Source organism: Cervus elaphus, chromosome 24 (assembly GCF_910594005.1).
Source record: "Cervus elaphus chromosome 24, mCerEla1.1, whole genome shotgun sequence".
Classification (NCBI taxonomy): Eukaryota; Metazoa; Chordata; class Mammalia; order Artiodactyla; family Cervidae; genus Cervus; species Cervus elaphus.
The window spans coordinates 61973189-61987665 of NC_057838.1; the positions used below are offsets into that span (position 1 = coordinate 61973189).

Consider the following 14477-nt stretch of genomic DNA (forward strand, 5'->3'; position numbering starts at 1 on the left):
ACAGGTAACCCCAGTGGCAGTTTTCTCCTTTTTAAAACGCGCTTCCCTCTTCCGGGAAAAGTATGGTCTGCATTTTCTCTTTCCCGGAGTAGGGTGGCAACAAGGAGGCTGGGCCAAAATATGACTTAGTACTGCGGCGGGTTGGGGGCCGATGACTGCGCCAGCGATGGTGTGGGACCCATGGCGACACTGACGCTCGCCAGTGCAGGTCAACAGCGCCTTGAAGGTCTACTCTGCGGTAGGTGTGAGCCTCCCAGGGCGGTCTGCAGGAGTCAGGTCTTAGGAAGCAACTGCCTGATGTGCGGGGACCCATAGACCAGGGGACCCGGTCTGGAGCGGCCCCAGAGGGCTTCCTGGAGGAACCCTTGGCACCCTTAACAGTAACTTGCAGGAACGCAGCGGGTGCACAGGGAACACTCCTTGCCTCACCGCTGCCACATTCGAAAAGGGAGGAAAGGACTTTTCCATAAATGAGTCTTAAACGTCTTGGAAGCAAGTTAAACTCAGCTTATGCCCAAATATGGAGGTGAGAGGACATACCAAAGCTTAGTCTTTTTTTTTTTTTCCTGCTCTGCTCCACATCCCGCCCCGCCCCCTCACCGAGATATGCAGACAAGAGGAACATCTTTCACTCGGTCCCCACAGGTGGTTTCTCCTTACCCTGTTAAGGCTCCCCTCCCCCTTCAACTTCCTCTCAGAAAAGAAAAGTGTACGTTTCCTGGTCTTCTCAGTGGGGCAGGCCCACCTTCTCCTCTTGAAGATTCTATACACAATGGCAGGTTTCATCAGTGTCCCGTACATGGCTTCATCCAGTCAGTCAGTCAAGTCACCCTTAGGGACTATCTTGTCAATCTCCTTAGGATACTAGGGAAACCACTGTCCAACAAAATAAGTTCTAGATGCCACACGCACTTTTATAATCAGAAACTTTCAGTTTATTTTTAATAAACCACTCAACTTTGAGCAGATGACATTGCCTCAACTTTTTCTTTGAAGAAAACAAAGATATATGGTAAATTTGTGAAAACACTGTGCCTTCCTTTGCAGGGCAGAAACATTCTGCATGAACTTTTCCATGTTCCTGATGATGTTAGCAAGAGACAGCCACTTGGGGCACAGAAGGAAGTTTTCCACAGGTCAAGGGCTGCAGGCTGCGGTCTGGGCACAGAACCTCTTGCCGCTCCGGTGGCTGGGGGTCACAGCTGGCTGCAAGTACACTGTGTAGTAGTTATACAGTCCAAACAATGCGCAGGGTGGGATTTAAGGAACAGAGCTGCAACTCGGGTCCTGCTGCTGCCATGGCGGTGACACCCAAGGGACTCAATGGAGAGGTGAACATTCCAGACACTGGGATCTTCCATGTGCCAACGAAGCGGTCATACCCCACCTCTAGGTGGACACTCTCCTTCGGTTGGCTCAGCGCTGTGCAATTCTGGGTTCGTCTGTTATACTAACTTGTCCTCTCATTCCACCCCATGGTCCCTTCCTTGCAGGAGATGACAGGAAGAGGCAAAACCTGACTGGGGAGAAACAGGGCCTGCAGCCAACCATGGACCCCGTGACCCCAAGAGTTACAACTGTCCTCTGTCTTCCAAGAGAGATTCAGTTTGCAACTAACATGGTACCTGGGGGAATTACTGACTGAGGTGAAAATGTTGAAATATCAAAGAATTTCCAACACAATATTTATTCACAGATTTCCAAGCAACTCTTCCGGGAGGTCAAGGGGGCCCTGAACAAGAGCTGCAGGAACCCCGGGAATCACAGATGTAACTTCGGAAAGGCCCACAGGACCAGGTTCAGGACAAGTAGGATACCATGCAAACTGCTTGTTCCTTTGCACTGTGAAAAGACTGGCCTTTTCCTTGGCCAGCCTCCTGGAACAGGAGCAGGGACCACCAATTAGGAACCCCTCGACCAGCCTCAGACTCCAGACCCCAGAGGTGTTGCCCTCCAACACTGGAAGCCAGGCGAGGGGGAGCACACCCCACCCCCAGAGCAGGTCATGGAGACAAACGCTCCAGGTTAACATAAAAACAATTTGTGCAGACACAGCCCCTGAGCCAGGCAGACCAGAGCCCTAGGGAGGGCTCTGCTGAACTCTGACCTTGACATTCACCAGAGGAGAGCGCAGCAGGCCAGCGTCAGGTATGGCTGTGTGTGAACCTGGTTGGAGTCCCTCCATGGGAACACTGGCACAAAAGAAGGGGCCGAGGTAAAACAAGTCTTTGGGGGAATGATTCCCTTTAAAAGTGGATCTCTCTCTTCAGGAAACAAAAGAAAACTGTGCTGAACTCATGTCCCCTGTGCTGGAGGGCCACAGCTCATCCATGCGCTCTGCTGTGGGCTCTAGCCTGAGTGGCCAGGCCCTGGTAAAGCTCACTTTCAAGATAAATGAGTCCACAGACACGCAGTGCCATTGGACATGATGATACCCGGGGGCAAGATTCTGTTCTGTATTGTCTTCTAACTGCCAAGGTGAGGCAGTACCCCTGATCACAGAAGGGTCTACAAGGACCAGGCAGGAGGCACGGCGTGATTCTCTGCACACCACGGTGTTACACAGGCCAACCCCATTTCCCACCACCCATGCTCTTTACTTGGGGCTCCAGCTGTGGCCAAAGGCGTGTGAATCTGGAAAGCAAGTACCACCTGGGGCCCTTGTGCAGCAGACATCCTGAGGCAAGGGGGGGCGGACAGTGTATATATATTACGTTCTAAGTAAAATAGCTAGAGGGTAAAACACTCCAATGCCAGTTTATTTTTAAAAAGGGTTCTGTGTCATTCTATGGTTTGTTTGCCCCCTGGTTTTGTTTTTTTGTTTTTTTTGTATAATTGTACAGCCTTTGAAAATTATGTAAGTTGTAATGATCTAATACTATTAATAGTCATTCAGAAAAAACTTTCCTTCCCTCCCAGCAACTATCCAGGGGGAACTGACGGTCCTGAGAAGAGGCCAATTCAACGGGGCCTCTACCCTGGTGGAAACAAAAAGCAAAAAGAGGAGGGGGAGAAAAAAAAAACAACCAGAAATCGACTAAGAGGTGTGTGGCCAGTGTCTCTCAGGAGTGGGGTCCTGGCTGTTGCCTGGGGTGATGAGAGGCAGGGAGCCTGCAGCATGCAGCACGGCAGCCGGGAGACCTCGCAGCCACATCGTCCTCAGCCGGCGCGCCCGAGTCCCAGCCTAGGTGTCATGGAAGTCCTTCAGCAGCGTTCTCCTCCGCTGCTCTGCTATGTGCATCTGGTTCTCTAAGTCCTGCACCAGGGAAGCAAGACACAGGCTTGCATGGCCCAGCCGCTTGAGAATGGGCTAGCTGAAGCCACCCCCTGCCACGGGCTCCGAGGAGTCAAAAGCACGGCCCTCCCCATCCTTCTCAGCGGCAGCCTCCAGCCCCTAGGCCAGCCACCATGGGACCGATCACCACACCAGCTCTCCCTTGCCTGCCAGAGGGTCCTACAGGACAGCAGTCACTTACCCCTCTGTCATAGCTGTCCGCCCGCTCCACCTTCCATGACAGGTTTTCAATCTCAGCCTCCAGCTGAGCCTGCTGGTATTCAAACTGTATGGGTAGAGCAGGAAGGTCAAAAGGAGTGGGGACGGTAGCCAGGGCAGGGCCTGCAGACGGGAGGGGCAGAGGCAGCACCTCAGGCTCGCAGGAGCTCCAGACAGCCCGGGTGCTGTCCTCAGAGGGCAGTCCTACTTCCTGCACCCAGAGCCAGAGGCCGGCCCAACGGCTGCCTGCAGAGGACAGCCACGTGGCCAGGCTGCACTCGCCCTCCACCCCCAGAGAAAGGGGAAGGACTGAAGCCACAGAGGAGAGTGCTCCCGACATACGGGGAAATGGCTGCTGCAAAAATAAGTCAAAGTGGACATTCACAGACTCTGCGCTCACTGAATACTTTGTTTTTTTCCAGCCCTTCTGAAAATCAAGAATCTTCAAAATTTTCAAACCATTTGACTTAGTAAGTATACACCTCTTGCACAAAGAGGTTTCCCAATGTCTTATTTGTGACAGTGAAAAACAGAAAGAATAAACGCCTCAAATGATGGTACGACCATATAATGGGACATCTATGCAACTATTAAAAAATGGCATTTTCCAGCCTGGTGAATAATGACAGCTGCAAAAACTGTTGTAACAAAAAATGTCATATATATAACCGTGATTATAGAAACAGTACTAATTTTCAAAGGCTGGAAAATACTAACAGTGCTCATTTCTTTCTTGGGGGGATGATGGATGATGTAAATGTTTTCCTAATTTTTTCAACATTTGAACAATCAGTGTGAATCACCTTATTAATTGGGGAGGAAACAATCCCTATCTAAGATGAAAATTACACAAAGATGTAAATGAACGCCACAGTATTTAGGAACATGCATGCTGGGTATCCTCCCAAAACATAAGCACTGGTTCCCAAGTGGTCATGGATATTTTCAGCCAGCCACCCTAAAAAATATAGCTGTTAACGGCTTCAGTACACCTGCCTAGTCCTATTACATGAAATGGCAGTACCTGAGATCCACTCTGGAAATGCCTATTCGGGGCCCGGGGATCAAAATTTTTCAGTGGCCAGTTTTGTTTTGATTTTGCCCTCCCAGCCACCAGGGGTCTGGTCCCTGCTCGCCTGCAAGGTGCGGGCAGAGAAGGCCCCTCTGAAGCTAAGAGGGCAGAGCAGAAGGACGGCTTCCCTTACCAGCTTCTTCCTGGGCCCGGACTCCATGTAGTAGGCGTATGGATACGTGTACTGCAGGGTGTATCGACACTGCAACAGAAGACAAGGGATCTGTGTCTATGACTCTTAACTCCACGGACCTCACGGGGCTGATACAGGCCTTACCCCACCATGCAAATCAGCCTGGCTCTACGGGAACTGGCCTGAAAGAGATGAGGCCAAGGCAAATAAAAGATGAACTGGGGGACAACATGGCAAAAAGTGAAACAGAAATGGTTACAGAACACCCATGGTTCCTCTCCACACTGGGATTTATTACCAGCAGCTGCCTCAATGGCTCTTCCCTCGTGAGTCGGACCTCAGAGTCCACACATCTATCTCAATACTTGTCCAAAGACAATCTCTTATTTTCCTCTGAGTGATGCATGGATGGGACAAAAGAAGAGAAGGGCTCTCATTTTCCCTGTGGTTCTGTCCCCGCAGGCAGAGGCACTGGAATACTGAGTGCCCTGGATATCCAGGGAGGGCAGGGTCCTCAGTGGGCACAGCCCAGGAAGATGTGGACCCATGAGCAGGCACATGCGGGACTTCACAGGGGGTGAGCCCTGCCCTTGACAGTGCCTCCCACCCTCAAGAGGCCTGGGCCTCACAGAGAACAAGGGATGGGAAGACTGAGGGGGACAAACCTTGGCCAAGAGCTTGGCAGCGTTCTGGAGGTACTGCCAGTCGATCCAGGTCCCCAGGTTGTTCATGACCCTCTCCTGGATCTTCTCGTGAATCCGCTGGTATGTCTGTGCCTCCAGCTGCAAGCTCTTGTTGTGGTTTTCCCACTGTGGGGTCAGAGGAGAGAGAAAGCTGCAGGCATCCAGGAAGGTGGCTGGCTGTTCAGAATGGTCACAGCCTTGTCTAGCTGATGGGGGCTGTGTGTCCTCGGGAGCGCACGAGGCAGCTTCCTCAGTCCACAGTACCAATCCTGTCTAGAGCCCCTATGTGCCTGCCAGATCACTCTACCCGCTTAGAGCAACAGGACTCTAGCCCTGAGGACAAAGCAAAGCTAGGTACTCCCAGGCCTCTTGGTCTCTTGTGCTTAGAAACCAAAGGTTCCATGCTCTGTGGGCTTCCGGGGAAAACTGCCCTCTGAATCTGACTATTAAGACGGCACTGGATTGGGGGACGTGGCAAGATGCGGGCTGGGGGCTGAGAGATACAAACTGCTGTGTGAGAAATAAATAAGCTACAAGGATACCCTGAACAGCACAGGGAATGTAACCAGTATTTTATAATGATGATAAATGGAATATAACCCTTAAAAATTCTGAATCACTACGTTGTACATCTGAAAGTTACAGAACATTGTAAGCCAGTTATACCTCAATTAAAGACAAACAACAAACGTGGCACTGGATGGATAAAGACCACCTGATGGTCCTTCCCTCTCCTTCACAATTCAGCATCACACAGGGTCGGCAGGTCCTTCCCGGTTGCTGTGCCCGCCCTGGGGAGCCTGAGAGCCGCAGCTGGAGGCAGCACTCGGCCCGGCCGGCGCTCCAGGCCCTGACTCCGGTGTGCATGCGCCGCTGCAGCCACCGGTCACTGGGCGTTTTGCCCAGCAGGGCCAAACGGAAGAAGCCTACCCTCGAGAAGCAGGTGCAGGAGAGGACGCCTACCCTCTCAAAGTAGAACAAGTACTTCTTGAGGGCCTCCCTGGCCTGGGCTTGCTGGCTCTGGTTGACGATGTCGGGGTTCTCCTTGTACCGGCTGCACTCGTAGTACTCGCTGCCGTGGGTCTTCCAATCTCCTAGACACATCCAGCAGAAGTCTGCAGGGACAGAGAATGCAGCCCTGACACACACGACGCGGGCCCACGTTCGTCCACAGGCACGGGCGGCGCAGGAGGCCGGACAGAGCCGGCTGCGGGGATCACCTGGCCAGGACGCTCCCCGGCCGCCCCTTTACAGAGGGCGTGGACACGTCTCAGGCCCGTCACAGCCCACGGTCCCCGCAGCCGGTCCGTGCCGATCTGAACAACAGCCTGCAGGTGGTCTCCGTTTCAAGAACGCATACGCTTAGTGCCTTTTTAATCCAACACAGGCAGACGCTGACCGTCCAGAGGCCACGGGTCTGCTGTGTCAGTGCCTCCTCAGCAGCAGAACAACGTGTCCGACTGAGGACCCCTGGCCTCACCTGCCCTCCTGTCGACCTCCCCCTCTCAACACCTGTCCTAGGTGTTGTACATGAAACTGGGGATGAAGACTTCCCCCCTTTTTCTTCTTTCTTAAAAAGCATATTTTTATGGGAATTCCCCAGTGGTCCAGTGGTCAAGACTCAGTGCCTTTACTGCCAGGGCCCAGGTTCAATCCCTGGTTGGGGAGCTAAAATCCTGCAAGCCAGTGTGACCAAAAAAAAAAAAAAAAACCAAACAAACAACAAAAAAAGAGAAAAAGCACATTTTTATCAAACCCACTGCTACCCAATAGTTCATGTCCAGAATTATGACTGTTTTCACACTGAGGAAGCCAAGAGGGAAAAACAGAGATCCCCTATGGATGCTATATATCTGAACAATTACTGTGCCTTAATGGACAGGGGCCAACCACGGTTATGTGTTCTGACTGCCAGAGACCCAGACAGCAGTAATCACTGTTTCCCATGATTCACTCTCATAAGCTGGCTCACTGACTTCCTCAGGGCTTGTGTAAAACTTGGGGAAGCTAGAGCCAAAAGCTAGACCCAGCGGTCGTTCACTTCTCTTCTCCTGGGAGGCTTCACGGAACAGTGCAATACAGCTTTCGCCTCAGTCAGCTAGGTTGTGTCTGCTGTCTTAAATACTGCTACATTGCTTAGGGCTGCCCACCCAGGTGGTAAAACTATTCAGCAACACGAGGGATGGTAGTTAACTCTGGCCAGTAAAGGATGGGGAGAGGACACACCGAGGACTCTGCAATACCAGGCCTGTGGTGGGTACTGGGGTGTGCACTCAGGCATTTCTCTTTAAACTGTACGCATGCCTTATGCACTGTTCTAAGGAGATTGTGCACGTCCCTCTCATTCAAACACATGCAGAGAAGACGGTGGAATTTCACTGAGGAAACACGCCACTACTCTTGGCTTATCTTCATTCTACACTTCGGCATCACCGTTCCCTTCTAAAACCTTGCCTTGACTACTCTGATTACAGTGTGATCCTGGGAGGATCCAGGGACAGCAGTGGCCAGGCTCTTACAAAGAGAAACTCTCAGGGCCAGCTGGGCGGCATGTCAGCAGCTGTGGAAGAAGTCTATCTGGACATACATTCTACCTGAAGGAGTTTTATCTCTTTACTTGATCTGGCAGGAAGGAAAGCAAAACCAACGGTTCTGTGGAACCTACACCGGCCAGATGAAGGAGGCCAGAAACCCTCTCTGAAAACTTTTATAAAATCTCAAGGCAAACTAGGATTTGACTGCTTCCAGGAGAACCATGGGCAGCCTGCTCTAAATGGTGTCCGTCAGACAGCACAGAAAAGCCCCATGCTACTTACCTGCCTTGGCAAAAATCAAAAGAACACACTAAAATGTTCTTCTTGGATGACTGAGGATTTGTGAGGGTGTAAGAGCCATCCCAAAGTTGGCAGCAGGATTATTTAAGGGACCAAGAAATAATAAATCAGCAAATCCAGAGCTGCTGTACTCTGGTCCTCATGACTGTAAGTGACGGAAGCCACCCTGTTTAATCACTGTATCATGAAAGCAGTGGAAGAAAAAAAAAGCAGTGGAGACCCATGCACAAGAAATAGAGACTGTGCCACTGGGCCTGGTGCACCAAGCTTGGGACTCACCGTGTTTACATTTGGAGCATTGCTGTCGGAGGGAAACAGAAGAGAACATGTTAAGGGCACGCTGACCAAAGGCTTCAGGTCACACAAGCAAAACGTACAGGCCTCTGCTCACCATGTGATTGCAGCCGCCGTTCTTCTCAATGCAGATGTTGCACTTGGGACACTGAGGAGACAGAAGGGCGCCGTTAGGCTCACACACCAGCAGGCCGGCTCTAAGACAAATTACACAAAGCTCCTGGCACCCGTGCCCAGCAGCTCATCGTGCGAGCACTTCTGGGGAGGAGCCTCTCACTTAAATGTGGCGGGTCGCTGAGGCTGGAACAGCAATTCAAGGAAATGAAGTCAGCAGGTTTGGCCCTGAAACACTCCAGGCTGAGCCCCGCTAAGTCTGCCACCATCTGTCCCTGCCAGGAGGCCGCTCGGATTAAGCTCAAGCTGAGTCAGTAAAAAGCTGGCCACTTGAGAGGAACGGCAGCGCAGCCTACGAGCTGCCACCCTGGACTGGGGCCCGCTCAGCCTGCCTGAACTTCGACTTCCAGAAGAGGGCACAGAAATCACCTCCAAAGCTCACTCCCATCTGAGAGACGCCAGCAGCCCCAGACAGAGTGGGGACCAGTCTGATGCCGGGCGCTTCACGGCCATGAAGAGGGCCTTACTTCATGATGTCATGCTCACAGCTGCGCTGCAGGGTGCCTCGCCTCAGCGTGTGACTGGCACCGGCTAGGGCCCGAGTGCTGAGTCATGCGCAACTCTAGGGGCTGCGGGCCATGCTTTCCCATGGGACGTTTCCAGAATGAGAACTGGGCAGGCCTGGGGGTTGCATTAGAGTTTTGCTACTTATTTGATGTGGCTGTCAACCACCTCCCTCCCAGGGCTGTTAACGTTGGGGAGGCATTCAGTAAAACCTAGTTTCTATCTAATGAGTCTTCCTGAGGGCCAAACTTCTCCAAGCATTTTAGCATTTCATTAAAAGAAAGGCACCTGGTGCACGCTAAGATAAACTGCTGCAAACTCTGCCGCGCCGGGGCAAGGGTCTGCCACCTCCATCACGAGCCCCACGGCCCTGGGTGGCACTAGGGAGGGCAGACCCATGACAGGTAAGATACAGTCCTTACGTCTTTAGTGTGGGCACTAATGTAGTTGGCTGTTTCAGAGTCGTCTGCACACTTCGTGAGCCATTTCCGGATTGTGGCGCAGTCTGTGGGGGCGTGATACATCTGACGACACTTGAAACTTAAAACCAGAAAAGATAACCGTTAGGTCAGATCCTGTGTTTTTCCTTTTCCTTCTGACCAAGCCAAAAGATCTGGAATTAGAGCTTTTCCAAGAGGTAAAAAGTCACCTCTCGTGGCGTCCGAGACCTTGACTTACCCAGGATTATTCTGAAGTCCTGGGGGACTTCTCTCAATAAACCCAAATGAGACATTTGTTTTAAATATCTTAGGTGATGTCAATCCTTCCTAACAGGATATCAAATTCAGAACTCAGATTTTCAAAGGGCTCGGGGGTGTATTCTGAGAAGAGGACTCAACTCCTACCCAAGGAAGGAGTGAGATCCAGGCCTGGGAGCCCTGGCTTATCTGAGTTCGAGGTTCCCACCGGATGCACGCTGTCGGTACTTGTGTAGTCTGAGGGGCATGTTACCTCTGATGAGACCGAAACTTAGAATCAGAAAAGGAAAACTCTGACACTCATCCGGCCAGGCTCCTGTGTTTTTAATTCCCCTTCCGTCCAAGCCAACATGACTTTCTGGATAAAGGCTCTCAGGCAGGTAGCCTACCAAATGTCCCAGGGAAAGACGGCCCTAACGTGGGACACAAAGGGTGGACAGCAACCGCATTAGTGGTTCTTAACGTTTGGTGAGTCACAGACTCCCTCAACCATGCCTTGAAAGGCAGGCACATATGCACACGGACCCCATTTTCTCCCTACTTTCACTGAAGCCCCACTGTGACTCTTCCAGCGAGGTGCAAACAGGGCGCAGGTCTGGACCTAAATGAAGGCTCTGCCATTATCTGCACCTCGCTTTCCTCACCTATAAGTAAGGGGAAGAGCAGTACCAATCACATGCAGCCGCTGTGACAATGAAGGGAAAGTGGTCAGGAGAGAGTGGTTCCACTGATAAGCCTTCAGTATGCTTCAGCTAGTTCCATCATGTTTGCTGAATAGAGTAAACCCCAGATAGATGTAAAGCACATTTATGAATTGCAGTGTTATAAAATTAGCAGAATGGCCAACAGAGAGAAAGATTAAAGTGCTGGTGGCTGGAGCTTTCATATACGGCAATATGTGAATTTTCTGTGCAGATAAATCTACATCCACACAGACACGTAGTCTCTGGGCCCTGAATCTTAGTAGCATAAACCCCAGCACATTCTCCAAGAGTCTGTGTCTCCTTCTTGTCTCCAGACTGAGTATCGTCAAACACCTGCCCACGTGGAACAGCGCTGCTCTTCTGGCCCAAAGGCCCTGCCTCTCCCAGCCCCGCCCTCACAAGAGCCACAGCAGTGATGCTGAGAGGAGGAGAAGGCACCCGCCAGGGCTGCTCAGCACCCACACTCACTCTTACCAGAAGACCTCGTTGCACCGATTGCACTGTACTCGGCGAGCTCTGGGCTCCTGTACCCGGATAACCATGGGGCAGTCTGCACCAGGGCATAGCTGGAGCTGGTAGTGACTCTGTGAACATACCAAGGGGGGAACAATGAGGACATCCCCTAGTTGGTGCCTCCAAATTAGACCTCCCTGAGTACTCAAACGCCTCCTGTTCTTCCATCAAGAGGCTACAGGAATTCATGATGGATGTCATGAAGACCAGACATTAGGCAGGTCCTGAAAATGCCCTTTGAATGTTTAGCTTAAACCAGGGAACAACTTAAGAATGACCTAAGCTTAGATGACAGAACGGAATACAGAATTGTGTCTCTGAGATGAAAGTGCATAGGGACTAGGGTTGGAAAGGAACAGGGCCCAGTCAGTTGTGCATGAGACTCTGAGGGGCTCAACAGCCCTCAGGCATCTACCAAAGGCAGCAAACAGCACCAGGAACAAGGCCTTTTGTTTTTCCTTCAGCCTGTGCATGAGACGACCCAGACCATCATTCAATCCAATAAGCTTAGGAATAAAAGGCAAAGATCAAAATTATGCTGCGTGGAACCAGCAAGCCTGAACAGGTAGCCCAACAGAGGGGAAGGACTCCAAAACTGACCACTCTGAGAACTCGAACAAATTGCCAAATCGCCCAAGAAGCAACACCGCTTCTTTGGGCTGACTCACACAATGAAGGGAATAGAACAGCAACTCCTGAGATATGCCTAACTTATGTTTATCCCCCTACATACAATAGCTTGTTTAAGTAACTCTGTATTGGGGCGGGTGGGGCAGGGGGGTGAGCGGCTTCCCTTGTGACTCAGCTGGTAAAGAATCTGCCTGCAATGCTGGAGATCTGGGTTTGATCCCTGGGTTGGAAAGATCCCCTGGAGAAGGGAAAGGCTACCCACTCCAGTATTCTGGCCTGGAGAATTCCATGGACTGTACAGAGTTGCAAAGAGTCGGACATGACTGAGTGACTTTCACTTTCACAAAGTGGGCGTGCCTGACCATTCTACATAGGAAAGAAACCAAGGCTCAGAGAAGGACTATAAGGGGTCAAAGGATACAGAGTGAGGAAGAAACAGACTTGGGATTTACTAGTACTCTAGAGTTTTCAAACTTTTTAAAAGCTGTGCAGCTCTTCCTTCAGATGGAAAGCATCTACTGGCAGCCTCCTCTGTAGAGTAACTGGTGAGCATCTGATGAGAAGGGGACTCAGGAAGACCAGGCACAGCAGCGGCTGGGCATACCTCCACGTAGTCCCTGAAGAGGTAGCGCCTGTATTTGTCTCGCAGTTCTTCATTGGGCAGCAATGGAAACACAAAGTCCTCTGGTGTTCGAAGTGGGCAGTCCTGAGCCATGCAAGAGACACCTGTTGAACAAAGACAACCGGATGGACAACTGTATCACAGAAGACACACCTATAATGTATTTGCTGAATTCACCCAACAAATTCACGTTTTACACAGGGAACCCCGGAAGCATCAGAATTTATTCAAAGAAGAGAGACATCAATATATTTACATAGTGATGCAACTAAAATATTATTACAAATTTTTAAAGGACAGGGAATTCCCTGATGGTACAACGGTCAAGACTTTGCACTCTAACTGCCAGAGCCCTGGGTCAGGGAACTAAGCTCCTGTAAGCTACACAGCACAACAAAAAGAAAAAACAAACAAACAAACCCATGAAAACCAAAACCAACCAAACAACAAAAACAAAACACTAAAAAGCCAAAACCAGTTAAACAGTATATATCACAAATAGCACCGATTAAAAAAAAATGCTTAAAAAAATCCCAGAGGGTTCTTGACTTACAACTTAGTTTTGTGATGTGCATGTGATTACCATCAACAGAGTGAGCTTTTACAGATATAATTAATATAATGCTGATTTTAATATCATGAAGTCATAATTTAACAAAGACTCCTTTAACTCATCACCAAGTTTGATTTGTGCTCACCTAAATCACAGTAAACCCTCTAGGAGTTTGAGGTACGGCTACCACTTTGAGAATCAAGATAGACAGGGTAGGCAGCTTAAAGGACAGTTTTCCCAAAAGGCAAGAGAATATAGCCTTGCCGTCACACCAGCATTTACATAAACGCCCAAACATTAGCCTTAATTCTCGGATCTTGCTCAGGACTAGGGTAAACTTTGCCATTGTTCAGACTGACATGTTTGGAAACCAATGGTTCTGATTTTGAAAACTTCAGTTAGGCTCACAAGAAAACCTGAGTACCAGAAGGGGCAGACCTGAAGCTAAACAGTTCCCGCCAGCCTGTTATGACCCCGTGGCGGACTCACCCACACCCACACCGTCCTTGACGAGCACTGAGCAGTGCTGCTCCCAGCAGCTGCGGCAGAACTGGTGCTGACAGGCCAGAGAGAGGAGGTTTTCCTTCCGCACGAACTGCATACACACTGCGCAGTGGTGAGGGGAGTGGGCCGGGGGCACCTGCAGGGAGGTAAGCGACGTGAGCCAGCCTGCAACAAGGGTCGGAACTCAACTGCCAGGTATGGGCTCTGTGAGTGCCAGTTCTGAGCGGAAAAATGTATTATCAGGAAGGCTTCTCGAAGGAGGTGATAGTGGAGCTAGGCTTGGTGAACCCCTGAGTTTAGAGAAGCAGAGAGAAGATGGAAATGAGCTCTTACAGTAGCTTATAAGGTCAGGATTTCGGAACTGTCAGGGTCCTGAGAGGTCATTCCATCTACCTTCTTTGGGAGGCTACTGGGTTTCTTTTGACAACGGCCCTCATTCAGCATGGCATAGAGTTGCTTCTCAACAACTACTATAAACCCAGCCAATAGATTCTTAGGGGCTGAAGTGTGAGCCTCTAATAGCTCCAGAACCCATACTCTGCTACACAAACTGGCAAAGACAGTCTGGGGACACCAGCCAAAACCACAAACCAGTGAAAACCTAACATGAGGTTCTTGTTAGTTCACTGGGAATACCAAAAATAATTAGAGGAAAAGGACCATACTCTGTCTAGTATGTTCCTGGAAATTTTCTAAGAAGCTACATAAGTTATATGGTGATCCGAGCCCCAATTCTCCCCCATTCATTTGACAAATGCTGACTTAACTCTTAGCAACAGGAAATTGCTATACACTGTAAGATATGATTCCTAAACTTAAAGAGCACTTACAGTCTACTATGGGAGCTAAAAAGACATGAGTGTATCACTGAAACGTACATGTAAAGGTAGAAAGATATAATTAAAGGAGTTTGGAGGGGAATGTTCCCAGGAGACAGGTTTTGTGAGAGATGGCTTGGATTCGGGTCTTTAAAGGAGAGTGCCGTTCTCACGAGCAAAGATGGGGACAGGATCTGGACATTCCTGGCCAAGGGAGGCACCAGCAGGGTTAAAGAGGCATGCAGTGA

The 14477-nt window shown here is 50.3% G+C and overlaps 1 protein-coding gene across 3 annotated transcripts in view; it reads right to left on the bottom strand.

Annotated features, from left to right (window-relative positions):
• Nucleotides 1-2738: 2738 nt before the first annotated feature.
• Nucleotides 2739-14477, bottom strand: part of ARIH2 (ariadne RBR E3 ubiquitin protein ligase 2) — a 36573-nt gene continuing 24834 nt past the window's right edge. For 2 of the 3 annotated variants that reach the window (XM_043886532.1, XM_043886534.1), the window contains 11 exons: nucleotides 13397-13547; nucleotides 12337-12458; nucleotides 11064-11173; nucleotides 9610-9727; nucleotides 8607-8657; nucleotides 8495-8516; nucleotides 6345-6496; nucleotides 5364-5507; nucleotides 4699-4767; nucleotides 3477-3560; nucleotides 2739-3256 (listed from right to left, as the gene is read on the bottom strand). In XM_043886532.1, the coding sequence (XP_043742467.1) occupies nucleotides 3185-3256; nucleotides 3477-3560; nucleotides 4699-4767; nucleotides 5364-5507; nucleotides 6345-6496; nucleotides 8495-8516; nucleotides 8607-8657; nucleotides 9610-9727; nucleotides 11064-11173; nucleotides 12337-12458; nucleotides 13397-13547 (1095 nt within the window). In that variant the 3' untranslated portion in view covers nucleotides 2739-3184. Of the gene's footprint in view, nucleotides 3257-3476; nucleotides 3617-4698; nucleotides 4768-5363; nucleotides 5508-6344; nucleotides 6497-8494; nucleotides 8517-8606; nucleotides 8658-9609; nucleotides 9728-11063; nucleotides 11174-12336; nucleotides 12459-13396; nucleotides 13548-14477 lie in introns of all 3 variants that reach the window. The other variant, XM_043886533.1, reaches the window with a different exon arrangement.